Raw genomic sequence first — 16,844 nt, forward strand, 5'->3', positions numbered from 1 at the left:
GTATTGAGGAGCGCCTTTTTGGCTAGATTGTTACTGCAATGACTAGAAGGGGTTCAAGGTCAATCACCAGCAGGGATGAGGAGGAGGACAGATTTATAGACAAATTAATAGGGAAATTTGTAGAGAGAAGGAGTGATTGGTTGGAGGATCTAATCCAGGGGATTAAAAGTGAGGTATTTCAGCAAATACAGGATGCGGTAGAGAGGCAGAAACAAGAACTTATGCTCTATGTTCAGGAAGAGATTAGGAAGGGAAGAGAGGACTGGGAGAGGGAATGTGCTCGTATCACAAACGAATTAGGAAGGATTAGCAGCATGGCTAAGGATAGAGGATTAGTGGGGGATGGGTTAGTGACTGCGGTTGGGATGGGGAATCCCCAGGGGACAGGCTACCAGCATGACAATGAATTACTGAGGAGACGGTCTATTATAATACATGGATTATTCGAATCTAGGGCTCCAACAAGACAAGAGAGAATAGAAACAGAAAAATACGAATTGCACGAGATATTGAGGTGTATTGGAGCAGAGATGGCAGAACGCGAGGTGGATATCAATCGACGGGTTGGACCTTACAATTGTACCAGAAATAGACCTGTTCTGGTGCAATTCTCCAATGAGGAGGCAGTGGAGTACATAATGAGGAGCAAGCATTTACTCAGAGGAAGTGAAACCCATTACAATGTGTTTATAGAGAGGTTTATGACGAAAGATGAGCAAACAGCCCACAAAAATAGATGGCAACAACGACACCGAACTAGCCTCTCAGGTAGTCTCACCTCCCAGGTCACATCCCAGGTCACCTCCCAGGTCACCTCCCAGGTCACCTCCCAGGTCGCATCCTCCCCAACTCAGCCCTCCTATACATCCCCCCTGCCTCAGCCTCCCAAAACCCCCCTGTCCCTTCCACATTTGCACCTCCACAACGATTCCCCTGCCCCTGCTACATCACACTTGTCAGCGACCCCAGTGGGTCAAGCCATGCCCTCCCCAAACCCACCTTCCCATCCCCCCTCCCCAAATACCCCTTCCCACTCCCCTGCCCCTTCTACCCCATTGACTTCAATTCCATCTACTCCATCCCAGCTTCCACTGCACCCCTCTTCCACTCACCCCCAAACCCCACCCAACCCTCACCCCTCCTATGCACCTCCAGCCCACATTTAACCCCCTCACCTTGTGACCCCCTAACACCTTCCCCCATCTCCCTCTTCCCCTCTTCTACCCCAAAACCCCCACCTACCCCCGATTCCCCCCTAACTAATATACCCTCTCTTCCACTCCCAGCACCCATGCTCCATACTCATCTCAGCTCTCCGCCCTCAGTATCCCTCTTCCCCCCAACCTCTCAACCTCTATCTGACTCTCAGTCTCACTCTATTTCTCAACCCCCCTGTGCTATTCAGACCCCTAACTTTCAGACCCATTATGCCCTTCCTACCCCCCTAGATGCCCAGACCCCATTCGTCTACCAGGCACTCCCAGGCACCCCCCCCCTAGCACCCCCCCCACTCACCCCCACAGCCCCCACTTGCCCCCCAGACACCCCCCAGTTCCCCCCAGACCCCTGGTGAAAGGGGGAACTCTGACACCCGAGTTTCCAAGAAGAGTCTCAAGGTTTGGTACACCAATGCTGATGGGGTAGCCAATAAAGCAGAAGAGATAAAAGAAAGAGTTAGTGAGGCAGACCCAGACATAGTGGCAATAGTGGAAAGTAAAATAAATGGCATGATCTCGGATGCAATCTTTCCAGAGGGGTACCAGGTGATAAGAAAAGAAAGGACACAGAGACAGGGAGGAGGAGTGGCACTACAAATAAAGCGGAAATGGAAGTTTGATGAGCTGGAAAATCCGGGTACCAATGAAAGCACAAGCTTCATACATGGAACTCTGACAGTGGATGGGAAGAAGATTGTAATCTTGATACTCTACAATCCCCCACCATGTAATCTTGATACTCTACAATCCCCCACCAAACAGTAGAAGGCCCAGGCAGGAGTACGAGGACAGCAACAAGACATGTATGGATGAACTGCAGAGGGCAGCAACTTTAGCGCATAGAATGAGAGCGAAGCTGCTGGTCATGGGGGACCTAAATCACGGAGAGATAGATTGGGAAACGAGGAATCCCCATGGCGGGGAGGAGACCTGGGGAGCGAAGCTGGTAGACGTTATTGACAGGAATTTCCTAACACAGCATGTGAAAGAAGATACTAGGGAAAGAGGAGGGGATACGCCCAGCCTATTAGATCTCATTATCACTCAGAATGTAGAAGACATCGAGCAGTTGGAACATGAAATACCACTAGGAGCTAGTGACCATTGTGTCCTAGTCTTTGACTACATGATGGAGCTTAAAATTGTGACCAAATGACAAGAGGTCCGGGAAAGGAGACTTGATTACAGAAAAGGGGACTACAGAAGGATAAGGGACTACCTGGGAGAAGTGCAGTGGGAGGAAGAACTTAGAGGAAAAACAGTGCAAGGTATGATGAACCAAGTCATATTGAAATGCAAGGAGGCTGAAGATAGATTTATTCCAACAATAAAGGAAAAAAGCAGGAGGGAATATAATAACCCATGGTTTAATAGACAGTGTCAGGAAGCAAAGGTAAGAAGCAGGAGGGAGTGGAGGAAGTACAGAAGACAAAGGACAGAGGACAACAGGATTAGATGTAACAGAGCTAGGAATGATTACATTAACATAAGACGAGTGTCGGAAAGAAATTATGAGAACGATATTGCAGTCAAAGCGAAAAAGCAACCAAAATTACTACATAGCCATATAAGAAGGAAGATGCCGGTAAATGACCAAGTGACAAGACTGAGGAAAACAGAAGGGGCATATACAGAAAGCGACAAGGAAATCTGCGAGGTACTGAATGCAAAATTCCATGGAGTGTTCACAACCGAGCCTGAGCAGCTCCCATTGTTAGAAGAGATTACCCAAGATGAAAGACTATCAGATATAGAGGTGACAGCAGAGGATGTAATGAAACAGTTGACAACACTGGATGCAAATAAAGCTGTTGGACCAGACAAAGTATCACCGTGGATACTTAAAGAGGCAGCGCAGGCTCTCAGCGTGCCTCTGGCAATGATCTTTAATGAGTCACTTATGTCAGGAGAATTGCCCAGTTGCTGGAAGGAGGCAAATGTCGTACCGATTTTCAAAAAGGGTGATAGGGAGGAGGCACTTAACTACAGACCCGTATCACTGACAAGCATCCCCTGCAAAATACTTGAAAGAATAATTAGGCTAAGACTTGTTGAGCACCTGGAGAGCATTGGGTTTGTAAACAAGCACCAACATGGGTTCTGGACAGGGAAATCATGCCTAACAAACCTTTTAGAATTCTATGATAAAGTAACAAGGATAAGGCAGGACAGAGAAGGCTGGGCAGACTGCATATTTCTTGACTGCCAAAAGGCCTTTGATACGGTACCGCACATGAGACTGCTATACAAACTTGAGAGGCAGGCAGGAGTAAGCGGAAAGGCCCTAGTATGGGTGAAGAACTACCTAACAGGAAGGAGCCAGAGGGTAATGGTAAGGGGCGAAAAGTCGGACTGGCGAACAGTAACAAGTGGAGTACCTCAAGGATCGGTGCTGGGACCAATCCTCTTTCTAATTTACGTAAATGATATGTTTACAGGAGTGGAATCATACATGTCAATGTTTGCAGATGACGCAAAATTAATGAGAAGAGTTGTGACAGACGAGGATTGTAGGATCCTCCAAGAGGACTTAAACAGGCTGCAGAGATGGTCAGGGAAATGGCTACTGGAGTTTAACACCAGTAAATGTAAAGTTATGGAAATGGGATCAGGTGACAGGAGACCAAAGGGACAGTACACAATGAAGGGGAACAGCCTACCTGTAACGATTCGAGAAAGAGACCTGGGAGTGGATGTGACACCTAATCTAACTCCTGAGGCACATATAAATAGGATAACGACAGCAGCGTACTCTACACTGGCGAAAATTAGAACTTCATTCAGAAACCTAAATGAGGAAGCTTTTAGGGCGCTTTACACTGCCTACGTGAGACCCGTCTTAGAGTATGCCGCGCCATCATGGAGCCCCCACCTGAAGAAACACATAAAGAAACTGGAGAAGGTTCAGAGGTTTGCGACGAGGCTTGTCCCAGAGCTACGAGGGATGGGATATGAAGAGCAGCTGAAGGAACTGAACCTTACGACACTAGAGAAAAGAAGGGAGAGAGGAGATATGATAGGGACATATAAAATACTCAGGGGAATTGACAAAGTGGAAATAGATGAAATGTTCACACGTAATAATAACAGAACGAGGGGATATGGGTGGAAACTGGAAACTCAGATGAGTCACAGAGATGTTAGGAAGTTTTCTTTTAGCGTGAGAGTAGTAGAAAAATGGAATGCACTTGGGGAACAGGTTGTGGAAGCAAATACTATTCATACTTTTAAAACTAGGTATGATAGGGAAATGGGACAGGAGTCATTGCTGTAAACAACCGATAGCTAGAAAGGCGGGATCCAAGAGTCAATGCTCGATCCTGCAAGCACATATAGGTGAGTATATAGGTGAGTACACACACACACACACACACACACACACACACACACACACACACACACACACACACACACACACACACACACACACACATACACACACACACACACACGCACACACACACACACACACACACACACACACACACACACACACACTCACACACACACACACACACACACACACATACACACACACACACACACACACACACACACACACACACACACATACACACACACACGCACACACACACACACACACACACACACACACACACACACACACACACACACACACACACACACACACATACACACATACACACACACACGCACACACACACGCACACACACACACACACACACACACACGCACACACATGCATACTCACCAAATATGGTCATCGCAATTGAGTGGACCGCACTCTTGGGTCATAGTCCTAAGGGCCCGGGTTTGATCCCCGCCAGAAGGAGAAACAGATGGGGAGTGTTTCTTTCCTCCTAGTGCCCCTGTTCATCTAGTTCACATTGGGAGTTAGACAGCTGCTACAGGCTACTTCCTCGGGATGTGCGTGTTTGCAGGTTTAAGAGAAATAAATGTAATAGAGGAAAAATAAATAGAATAGAAAGGCAGGGTCCAAGAGCTAATAGCTCGATTCTGCAGATACAAATAGTAAAAATACAAAAAGTAAATACACATACACACACACATGAAACACATACAAATAAAACATCCCACACACATATCACTCACGCCAAACACATGCACACACGCCAAACACATGCACACACGCCAAACACATGCACACACGCCAAACACATGCACACACGCCAAATAATTGAACTGGATGTAAAAAAAATGTATTAAATGTCAAAAACCGTCATTTGTATATTTGCCAAAAAATGTCTAAGATTTGTTTGAAATAGTTTCGATGTTAAAAAGTTGACTTTTTACAAATAGTTAGTGTTACTTTTCTATAAACAAATAAAAACGTTTGAGAAACGGTATGTGTTTGCTGGATAATCAACCCAGCAAATTACTATGCATCTGCAAGTAAATTGGAAGTGTTTCCATACTAAAGGAACAATTACATCATATCTCGGACAAACTCATTACTTTCTCCACATATTATATAAATGTCCGCTTTGAAAATAATTTATACATCTTGAGGTATTTAGTACAAACTCTATCTTTTAATCTAATACAAGATAATACATTCACGTTTATGTTGTTTGCAATATGCGAGAACATAGGATACTTGTGCAAGATGAGTGCAACGTCTCTTTGTTTCCTCCATCACTGTGGCCTGTGTAACAGAGAACACCTGTAGTTCAGGTAGTGGTATATATGAACAATAAAACATCTATAACCAATTTGCCCCATAATGATGACCATGTCCTGGACCACAAACAAACACATTTTGATAATATCTGCGGACTATAACCTCAGCATCTCAAACAATTTAATCAGAAAAGGAAAATAGAAAAGACAAGTAAGGTTATATAGTGATATTCCGGTGCATGTCTGTTGGTAAGGAAAATCTCAGCTAGAAGTTGCCTCAGTCAGGGATTTGGTAAATATATCGTTCTATATATGAAATTGTTTTCCCAGATAAATTTAAACGTATACCACACTGCATGAATACTCTAATATACAATGTATATATTTTCACTATATTTGCAACAGAGGGGGTCACTAGAAACAAGATGCTTCAATATGGTGTTGTTGAGAAGAAACACAGGAGAGTAGCGTGTGTGGGCGCGGGTCTCCTGCTGGCCGCCTTCTTCTACATCACATACTTCAGCCCTCTCCTACACCAACCACTACCTCCCCTACACCAACCACTACCTCCCCTACACCAACCACTACCTCGCCAGCCATCATCACCAGACGTGTCAAGCAACCTCACCACAAATGTAAGTCTCGTGGACTCTTAAGTGTTCGGTCACCATCGTCACCCGAGAGCATTGTGTTCCTGGGGTGTTGTTGCTGAGGTTCAGGCGAGCAGGGAACACTTGTGTTGTTCTAACACTGTATAAAATGCCACGTCTACTTTATGGTGTAAATTGGTCCTGATATATTGATTTAAACAGAGAGTTTTGAGGTGTTTCAGTATTAGTGTTGCTGACTGATTTGATTGTTTATGCACTTGTGTTGATATTGTGTTGATACCTAACCTAACTTAGCTGAGTGAGTCTTAATACCTAACCTAACTTACCTATGCTTGTTGATACCTAACCTAACATAGCTATGTGTGTGAGTGGTGACACCAAACCTAACTCAGCTGAATGAGTGTTGATACTTAACCTAACTTAGCTGTGTGAGTGTTGATATGTAACCTAACTTAGCTATGTGTGTGAGTGGTGACACCTAACCTAACTCAGCTGAATGAGTATTGATATCTAACCTAGCTTAGCTGTGTGTGTGTGTGTGTGATGATATCTAAGCTAACTTAGCTGAGTGTTGATACCTAACCTAACTTAGCTGAGTGTTGATACCTAACCTAACTTAACTGTGTGTGTGTGTGTGTGTGTGTGTGTGGTGATACCTAACCTAACTTAACTGTGTGTGTGTGTGTGGTGATACCTAACCTAACTTAGCTGTGTGAGTGTTGATACCTAACCTAACTTAGATGTATATGTGTTGATACCTAATCTAACATAGATGCTTTTGAGTGTTGATACATACCCTAACTTAGCTGAGTATGTGTTGATAGCTAACCTAACTTAGCTGTGTGTGTGTTGATAACTAACCTAACTTAGCTGTGTGTGTTGATACCTAACCTAATTTAGCTGTGTGTGTGTTGATACTGTCACTAGGGGTGGGCTGAGGCTCCGTTAGCGAGGGGCTGCTAGGGGCTCAGGAGACAGTACTCAGTCTCTCCGATCACGTGACTCCCCAGAGTCACTTGGTCCCACAGAAGAGGACCAGTAATACCCACCACCGCAGGTCTTCGATCCCACCTTGGGGTGCCACTGATTCACCCTGGGAGCCCTTCAGTCAACCATGGGGACACTGCTATTAGCAATTCCGGCCTAGACCCATGGAGGAGTGAAGGAAGACCCAGGCTTTTTAACAATGAATTACCCTGAGTCTTGTCGACCAGACAAAAAGTTGCAGGAATTCCTTCCTCGCCTGCCTTCTCTATCTCTATTTTAACAAGGTCGCCAGCTGGGTTGAGATCTCTGCACCCCAGCAGTGCAGTTCAGTGGGTGTATTCTATACTGCTTGTTGCCAAAGTGTTGCTCCTCCTACAAATCTGATACTGGATGGATAGCCTAGGGTACACTTTTACCACTCTCCAGCCACTAAGAACATTTGTAGAAAACGCAATGTTCACTAGGCGGGACTATGATATCTCTCGTGAATGCTCATAGAGATCATTATGGAGGCACACTTAAACACAACGGTAAAATATGTGATATTTACTGACATAAGCTACATGATCACATACACAATTAATATTAATACAGGGATGGAAATAAAGAATAAACAATCTGGAGATCGTCAGTAACTCCTCTTTCACGACCTCCGACAACTTCTTCAGCTGGGCAGAATTTAAAAGGGGGTGCTTCATATCCTCTCACAGGGGGCGGCTATCTACACAAGTATCTAAAGGCAGATCTTATGTTGGCCAACCAAGCATATGCCGCTGATGATATCCTTTTGGTGTGGGCCTCTGGGGACAGGTTCGGTGTGATATTAACCCCCAGATCTTTCTCTCTAAATGACTCTTGCAGGATTTCACCTCCCAGATAGTTCCTCGTGTTCAGCCTACTGCTCTCTTCGCCTAATTTCATTACTTTACACTTTCCTGAGCTGAACTTTAGTAGCCATTTTCTAGACCATTCCTCCAGTGTGACTATATGTTTCGTGTGTGTGGGTGTGTGCACTCACCTAGTTGTGCTTGCGGGGGTTGAGCTCTGGCTCCTTGGTCCCGCCTCTCAACCGTCAATCAACAGGTGTACAGATTCCCGAGCCTATCGGGCTCTATCATATCTACACTTGAAACTGTGTATGGAGTCAGCCTCCACCACATCACTTCCAAATGCATTCCATTTGTCAACCACTCTGACATTATAAAAAAGTTCTTTCTAATATCTCTGTACTCAAATATCTGTGTGTGTGTGTGTGTGTGTGTGTGTGTGTGTGTGTGTGTGTGAGTGTGTGAGTGTGTGAGTGTGTGTGTGTGTGTGTGTGTGTGTGTGTGTGTGTGTGTGTGTGTGTGTGTGTGTGTGTGTGTGTGTGTGTGTGTGTGTGTGTGTGTGTGTGTGTGTGAGAGAGAGAGAGACACGTTCCTTGTGTGTGAGTTTAACCCATGTTTCTTGAGTGTGAGTGTGACTCATGTTCCTTGTGCATGAGTGTGACTCATGTTCCTAGTGTGTGAGTGCGAATCGTCTCTCACATTATTTATATAGTGTATGAGAGTGACTCATCTTTATTGTGTATGAGTTTGACTCACCTTCCTAGTGTGTTAGTGTGACTCATGACGCTTGGGAGTAAAAATCACTGATCATCATTGTGTGTGAGTGTGACTCATATTCCTTGTGTGTGAGTGTGACTCATCTTTCTCGTGTGCTAGTGTGACTCATGTTCCTTGTGTGAGTGTGAATCATTTTTCTTGTTCGTGAGTGTGAATCATGTTCCTTGTGCATTAGTGTGACTCGTCTTTCACGTCATGTTCCTTGAGTGTGAGTATGACTCGACTCTCACATCATGTTCGTAGTGTGTGTGTGACTTTTGTTCCTTGTGTTTGAGTATAACTCATGATCCTTGAGTGTGTGTGTGATTTATGTTTCTCGTGTATGAGTGTGACTTGTCTCTCATTATGTTCCTTGGTTGATAGTGTAACTCATGTTCCTTGTGAGTGAGTGTAACTCATGTTCCTTCAGTGAGAGTATGATTCATCTCTCACTGCATGCTGCATGTGAGTGTAACTCGTCTCATATCACATTCCATGCGTGTGTGGGACTCATGTTTCTTGTTTTTGTGAGTGACTCATGTTGCTAGTGTGTGAGTGTTGATCATGTTCCTTGTTTGTGAGTATGACTCATGCTGCTTGTGTGTGTGTTTGACTCATGTTCGTTGTGTGTAAGTATGATTCATATTCCTTGCTTGTGAATGTGAATTAATGTTCCTTGTGTGTGAATGTAACTCATGTTCCTTTAGTGTGACGCATATTCCCTGTGTGTGAGTGTGACTCATGTTCCTTGTGTGTTAATGTGAGTCATGCTCCTTTTGTGAGAGTTTGACTCATTTTCCTTGTGTGTGAGTGTGACTCGTCTCTCACATCATGTTCCTTGTGTGTGAGTGTGACTCGTCTCTCACATCATGTTCCTTGTGTGTGAGTGTGACTCGTCTCTCACATCATGTTCCTTGTGACTCGTTATGAGAAACAAGTAAATGAGGTCAAGCTCAAGATAAGCTCAAGAGGTAACAATGAGTGAGGCAATGATGAACTCACTACTATTGAGAGAGTTAATGTATGTGAGGCAGGAGTATATATGTGGCAAGACTGGTCCATGACTGACTGAGGCAGGTGTGGGGCTCTTATAGGCATCTGTGCTTGACTATGAATAATGAGTATATGTGACTGTGTCTGAGGCAGGTGTATGGCTCTCACATAATCTGTACTTAACTATGAATGTGGCGAATATGATACTGTGACTAAGGCAGGTGTTTGACTCTTACATACATCTGTGCTTGACTGTGAATGTGGAGTATATGTGACTGTGACTGAGGCAGGTTTGTGGTTTTTGCATGGATCTGTGCTTGACTATGAATATGTAGAATAGGAGACTGGCTGAGGCAGGTGTGGGAATCGTACATGCATCAGTGCTTGACAGTGTATGAGGAGTATATTTGACCGTGAATGAGACAGGTGTGTAAATCCTACATACAACTGTACTTGACTATGAATGATGAGTATATGTGACAGTGAGTGAGGCAGATGTGTGGCTCTTACATACACCTGTGTTTGATATACGACTATAATGTCTTGGGTAGTGCATTTCGTAGCTTCGAAAGCCCCTTCCAAGATCAAAATTTTATCTAGCACCGTCGATGAAGTCATCGATTGTAAATCCAAGTTTTTCCGCCACCAGGATAGGGAAAAATATTAAATTTTCTACGACCATGAACAACTGGTCCCTCACCCAGCAGTTAAACTGTATTCCAAAATTTTTGTTGTTAGCCAACACCTTCAAATATGAATATAAATCCTGTAAGGATTCATGCTGCTTATTGTTTAAGCAGGGTAATCAGGTCTCCATAGGTCATCGTGTGGGGTAGCTCTGAACCGCACACGTTACCCAGGAAACTATACACTTTTGTACACAGTGAAACTAGGAGCATCGCTTTCTTGTTTATGTCCGGCTTTATCCCATGATACTCGAAGTTTGCTTCGAGCAGGCTCAGTCGCTGGTCAACCAAGATCTCGGTAGCAAGCATCAAACTGTTCAATTTTCACTAGTGACACCCTAGAGGGAGCAGCCATGGCTATGGGTTGAACACAATTCACTGTTGTCTAAGTTATTCCGCCCGTCCACACGACATGCTCTGCTCTCTGATGCTACTTATCTTGTTTTGTACCCGCGCTCATCAGCGGCTGTTAATCCTCGTCGCCACTGGATCACACGTAAATGAACGTGTGATCCACATGGCGTTTATTTACAACAAACAATGTAGTCACCGGGTATAAATGCCGTGAATATAAACATTTTATACTTTATACACAAATGAGCATCGGCTCTTAACATTACGAACCTAATATTAAGTGACCTTAATCCTACAACATACCCTAATCCTAACACCTTCGATGATATTTACCACCATAATAATAATAATCAATTATAGAGACAGACCCCACTTGACCATGAAACCGACCTTCACGTCGGTAGCTGCAGCGGACCTTGCTACCTCACAGAGGCTCAAGTGCTTTGGTATCCAAATTCCACCAGCCCAAGTTCAGAAGGAACGTTATTACGATCTTAAACTGCGTTTCAAGTGTTACCAGTAGACACTCCGCCAATAAATGCGTCACCAAATGCAGTAACTGCTCTGTGAACCACTGCTACACCAATTGCAAGGCTCATTTTGAACATTGTCTACTCTGCAATGGCGATCACTTTCCTATTTCCTATCACTGCCCACACAGACAGGAAGTAATACAAAAAATGGTTGATTTGAGGCAACCTTATGCCTCCACCAGCACCAGCTGCAGCTCTTCAGCGCCCAGTGACCAGTCAGGCGTTTTTCCTGCTATATGAGACGGTGGAAACCACCTCCCAGACCTTCCAGCTTTCTCATTGGGGGCTCAGCGCCCATTCAGCACCCCAGTCTCGACCTTCTTCAAATGCTGGTATTGTACCAGCTATTCTCCGCCTCGCTGAGAGGATTGCTGGGTCGGACAATCGATTTTCGTTGCAACACTCAACTCACTGCATACTGCTAATGGCTTAGCAACCATCTGTATTCCTGAGACAGTGCTTGCTGCCTCAGAGCCGACGCCTTCACATCGACGACACCTGCTTCGGTACCACGCGCACCGTCCCTGCAGCTGAACAGCCTGCTCCCGTGCCTCCACCTACTACTGACATTCCACGGACCGGAGTGCACCTATTTAACCTCCTACTCCTGTTGCAGCTACAGCTACCGCCCCACAGCCCTCTCCACGACTCAGCTGCTCAACCTTCAAGGAACACCAGTTCTGCTATCGACTCGGCTAAATCGTCGAATGAAGATGTCTCAGTTGGAACACCATGCTTTCCTCAACAAAAGTTTACTACAGCCCTGAAGACTTCCTACTTAACACCACACCTACAACCTCGAACCGCTGTACCTCCATGTCTACAAGAAGTAAGAGTCCCAGGAAGTCCAAGAAGACTAACGACTCAAGACTGCATAAAGTAGTCGGAAGAAAGAAGATACCTACAATCAAAAGACCGATGAATGAAGAATGAAGACCCGTGAATAAAGTAACCACGTCGACTACCACCAACTAACTCCACTCTTCAACAGCCAGCTGCTCGAGAGCCCAGCCCCCTTATGCACTATCAAGAACGCTCCACTCAGCCATCCAGAAATAAACCCAAATTCAAATCCACGGTGGATGGGCCGCCGCTTTGTACACTCTCTCTCTGCCCCTCCCAATTCCCTACTAAAGTTTTCTGCATCCTCAACCCGCTCTTCCATCCCCCTGCTTACAAGGCCTATGTTTCTTTTTCCGATTTCAAACACATTATATTAACCTAAATCTTATTTACGTGGTTTTGTATTACTTAGGAAAACACGCCACTGATGAGGAGTATATGTGACTGAGGCTAAAGCAGGTGTGAGATTATGGCAGAGGCACATTGTTTGTTACACTGTAATATTTGACGCCAGCAGTTATATGGATAATGACAGAACTAACATCTCCCAAGGCAGGATGTTAAACAATGATAGTAATTATAGTATGGTTATTGACAGGATGAAAATCCCCCATGGTGGGATGGTGGACGCTGCAGATGTGATGGGAAGGTCTGTGTTCCTGAGAAGGAAGTCTCGAAGGTGTCCCTGGATGGCGTGGGCGGCACGTGTGGGCGGCGGGCGTGGGCGGCAGGACACAAGCAGCGGGTGGTGTCCTACTCCGTGTTTGGTAACAACTCCGAATATTGGCTGGGACTTGATGACCTCCTAGTAACGGTAAGGCATATTTACCTGTCATCCACACAGTGTTGGTCACATCCAGCAATCTGTCCGTACAGAGGATATCACCTCAAGGGAATGGATTCGGAATGACTACATAATTTGTTGTTACTTACTTTTTATCCATGCTTAGGTTAGGTTCAATTTACTTTAGGTTAAGGTTTAGTTAGGTTAAGAGTTAGTTTAGGTTATGTGGTTATGTTGGGTTAAAATTTAGTTTGGCTATGTTATTTTTCATTACGTTTGGTTACGTTAATAAAGTGTAATATTGACGATAATGTGAAATTTGAATTCAAAACTATTTCAATATGCCCTCAAATTTCGATAACAGAAAACACAAATTCTTCAAAGAAAAAGTTTTCAGCATACTGTTTTTATATTTAAAACAAACGATTTCTATCACATTTACGATGTAACTTGAGAATAATCTCTGTTTACGACAAAGGTTAATTTGCCAGTTTACATGTATTCTATTACTGGAGCCGTAATATGCTTTCAAACCATGATCACATATATCTAGTATAACTATGCAGGTGGTTTAAGGTGGAGAGGGGGTTTCTCATGGTAATGGATTTGATCTGAGGAAATGCTACATCCAGACACAACAGATGACGCCCTCTTGCCAGAGTCCACTGCGCATTATGCCGAGGACATTTTAAATTCTTGAAAACGTGTGTGATATCACAGACAGGATATGCCGTCCAGTATCAGAGTTCCCTAATAATATTAAGCTTGGGAGCAAAGTTGCTGAATCTTTAGAGTGAAAGCCCTCGCTATAATGTTTAAATCAAATAATTATAACAAATAAAATAAACGAAGCAATTTATCCTATCATAATATATATGGAAATAATCATATAATTCTGCTAACTTTCAAAACTTATTGCATTCTCTTAACTGACACACATGAATGATCAGTATTACAAGCAAGCGTATATGATTATAAGAGTCATAGATTAAATGGGAACCTATTAATCAATACCAAACGTTAGAAATATTTAGCCAAAACTCAAATACAATATGTGAAACGTATAACTTATAGTGACTTAAAAGTTTCTCATCAGTGTAGCGGTGCATCTGGACCACTCTTTTTCTCTCTCTTCAGATTATCTCCTTAGAGCCTCAATTGATTTACGTTATCCCTCAAGGTCTCTGAAGGAGAAAGAAGAACAATTGCAGGCACATCTTAGAGAATGTCTCAACACTGGTCAGTGGCACAGACTGCCAGTCACCACAATCTTACTACCTGCTTGATGGGGTTCTGGGAGTTCTTCTACTCACCACGCCCGGCCCGAGGCCAGGCTTGACTTGTGAGAGTTTGGTCCACTAGGCTGTTGCTTGCAGCGCCCCGCAGGCTCACATACCCACCACAGCCCGGTTGGTCCTGCATTCCCTGGAGGAAACTATCTAGTTTCCTCTTGAAGATGTCCACGGTTGTTCCGGCAATATTTCTTATGCTCGCTGGGAGGACGTTGAACAACCGTGGACCTCTGATATTTAAACAGTTCTCTCCTAATTGTAGCCTATGGCACCCCCTGCTCTTCACTGGTTCTATTCTGCAATTTCTTCCATATCGTTTACTCCAGTATGTTGTTATTTTACTGTGTAGATTTGGGACCTGGCCCTCCAGTATTTACCACGTGTATATTATTTGATATCTCTCCCGTCGTCTTTCTAGCGAGTACATTTGGAGCGCTTTGAGACGGTCCCAATACACTACAGATTATGTCTGTGTCAGTCTTTTGTATGCTAACTCACATGGGAACACAACTTTAATAATTTTACCCAAATACTGGCTCTACTGCGTTACCTTTGGTATGAGATGAAAGAGTAAATGGAACTCCAACTTTTGGCAATCTTTAATAATCATACATATCATAATTAGAATCTCAAGTTCTTTTCAAGGAAAGAGGGTTCTGGCAAAAAAGGAATAAGGGAGGTTGTTATATGTTTCTACAACCTCGCAATTCTGATTCACAATTAACCAGTATATATAACAATAAACATACATGTAAGAGTCACATTATAATTAGTGTATATGAGAATATATGTGCAGAGAAAAATATGATCTACTTTAACATACAAATCCAGTAAACATTTTCTCGTTTTCACACGTTTTGAAAACGATTTTTTTTCATCCTGTTTTCTATTATGATTTAAAAACGTTTTTTGAGAGTCTGTAAAAACAAATATAAAATAATTATAAAGCAATTATAACCTACTACTAACCCCAGTTAGGGTTAATTAAGTTAAAGAAAATAGGGTTATGGTAATGATATAGATATAGTTAATTAATATAATTTCAAAAGAATATTATGTAAAATGGAGTTCAGATCCCGTATATGAGGTTGGGTTAAGAATGGTAAGAGTGAATTGAAGTAGAGAAAGTTCCCAATAATAGCGTATATCTATTGAGCCCACTTCCAAAGGATTCTTGTTTTACTTGTGCAGTCTACATTAAATGACCTGCACTGCGAGAATCAAACATTACCATATAATGTATTTAATTATGATATAAACGGCCGTCATAAACACTTCCTTCCCTATTTAACTTTAATTAATCAAAAGCATTTATGCTCGTGCCCCCACATTGGGGACTATCGCGCATGCACATACCCAGAGAGGGAAGGAGGAGAGAGAGGCTGGCTAGCGACGCCATCTTTTGGGAGGCATGTCTGAGAGCTGACCGAATTCGTCTTCATAGATAGTTATCCATACACCTACGGAAACCTGCGAGACCCGGCAGCTTTATCGCATCACAGGCACCGTGTCCGGCATACTAGTATGTTCCCTATTTGTTTCCTTGTGGCCACATTAAACATCTTAGATAAGACAGTATGTCGTTAGGAGGCGAGCCCCCAATAACCAAATCATGAGCTGTCTTTCACTCCACTATTCATATTATTTTACATGAATATTAGTGGAGTCATACATTCTCCAACAGAATTTATATTTAACTCGTCTTTCAGTTGGAGTATCAACTCAAGTGAGGTGAAACTTCCTCGACGCTCACGTGCTCCCAGCTGAAGCCTCATGAAACACGATTCTAGGCGACGAGCATACCATATGGAACGTTTACTTCTATGCTTCAAACAGCTAAGCTGTTTTTATCGTATAATAGTTACATCTTAATATTAATTTATCTCACTGATAACATTTTCTTGTATTTCCAAATTATTATGTGTGAATATTTTATTAATCATTAATATGTACCAATATTCATACACATGCAATTTACTATATTTATCATGTCTACAATTTATCATACACATTATGCATTATGTAGATTAACCTCATAGAAGATCCCTCCCCAAATGTGTCATGGGAAGATGGTTCTAGAATGTATAGAATTTCACAGTTCATTGCATATGAACAGAATAATAGAATTTCTTGCATTTAATCACAGAGATCCATAAGTCACTGGTTCTCTTATTAAACATCGTATTCTGGTCCTTCGAGCTTTCTTAAAATTAATTATTATTTTGTATTCATAGAATTTTACATTTATTAGTATTACACTGGAGCCAGATTTCCCCACAGTTGTATGTTAAAGACTCCTCGTGCCTTAGACACCTTATTATCAGTTGTATGTTAAAG

The 16,844-nt window shown here is 43.1% G+C and overlaps 1 protein-coding gene across 7 annotated transcripts in view; it reads left to right on the top strand.

The window, feature by feature from the left end:
- The window catches only part of LOC123762225 (uncharacterized), a 184,073-nt gene that overhangs the window by 46,995 nt on the left and 120,234 nt on the right, over positions 1 to 16,844 (top strand). For 2 of the 7 annotated variants that reach the window (XM_069324165.1, XM_069324171.1), the window contains exons 2-3: positions 6,247 to 6,476; positions 13,030 to 13,245. In XM_069324165.1, coding sequence (XP_069180266.1) covers positions 6,267 to 6,476; positions 13,030 to 13,245 — 426 coding nt within the window. In that variant the 5' untranslated portion in view covers positions 6,247 to 6,266. Of the gene's footprint in view, positions 1 to 1,788; positions 4,566 to 6,246; positions 6,477 to 13,029; positions 13,246 to 16,844 lie in introns of those variants that run through there. The other 5 variants (XM_069324154.1, XM_069324157.1, XM_069324184.1 and 2 more) reach the window with 5 other exon arrangements.

The sequence above is a fragment of the Procambarus clarkii genome, chromosome 2, assembly GCF_040958095.1.
Source record: "Procambarus clarkii isolate CNS0578487 chromosome 2, FALCON_Pclarkii_2.0, whole genome shotgun sequence".
Classification (NCBI taxonomy): domain Eukaryota; kingdom Metazoa; phylum Arthropoda; class Malacostraca; order Decapoda; family Cambaridae; genus Procambarus; species Procambarus clarkii.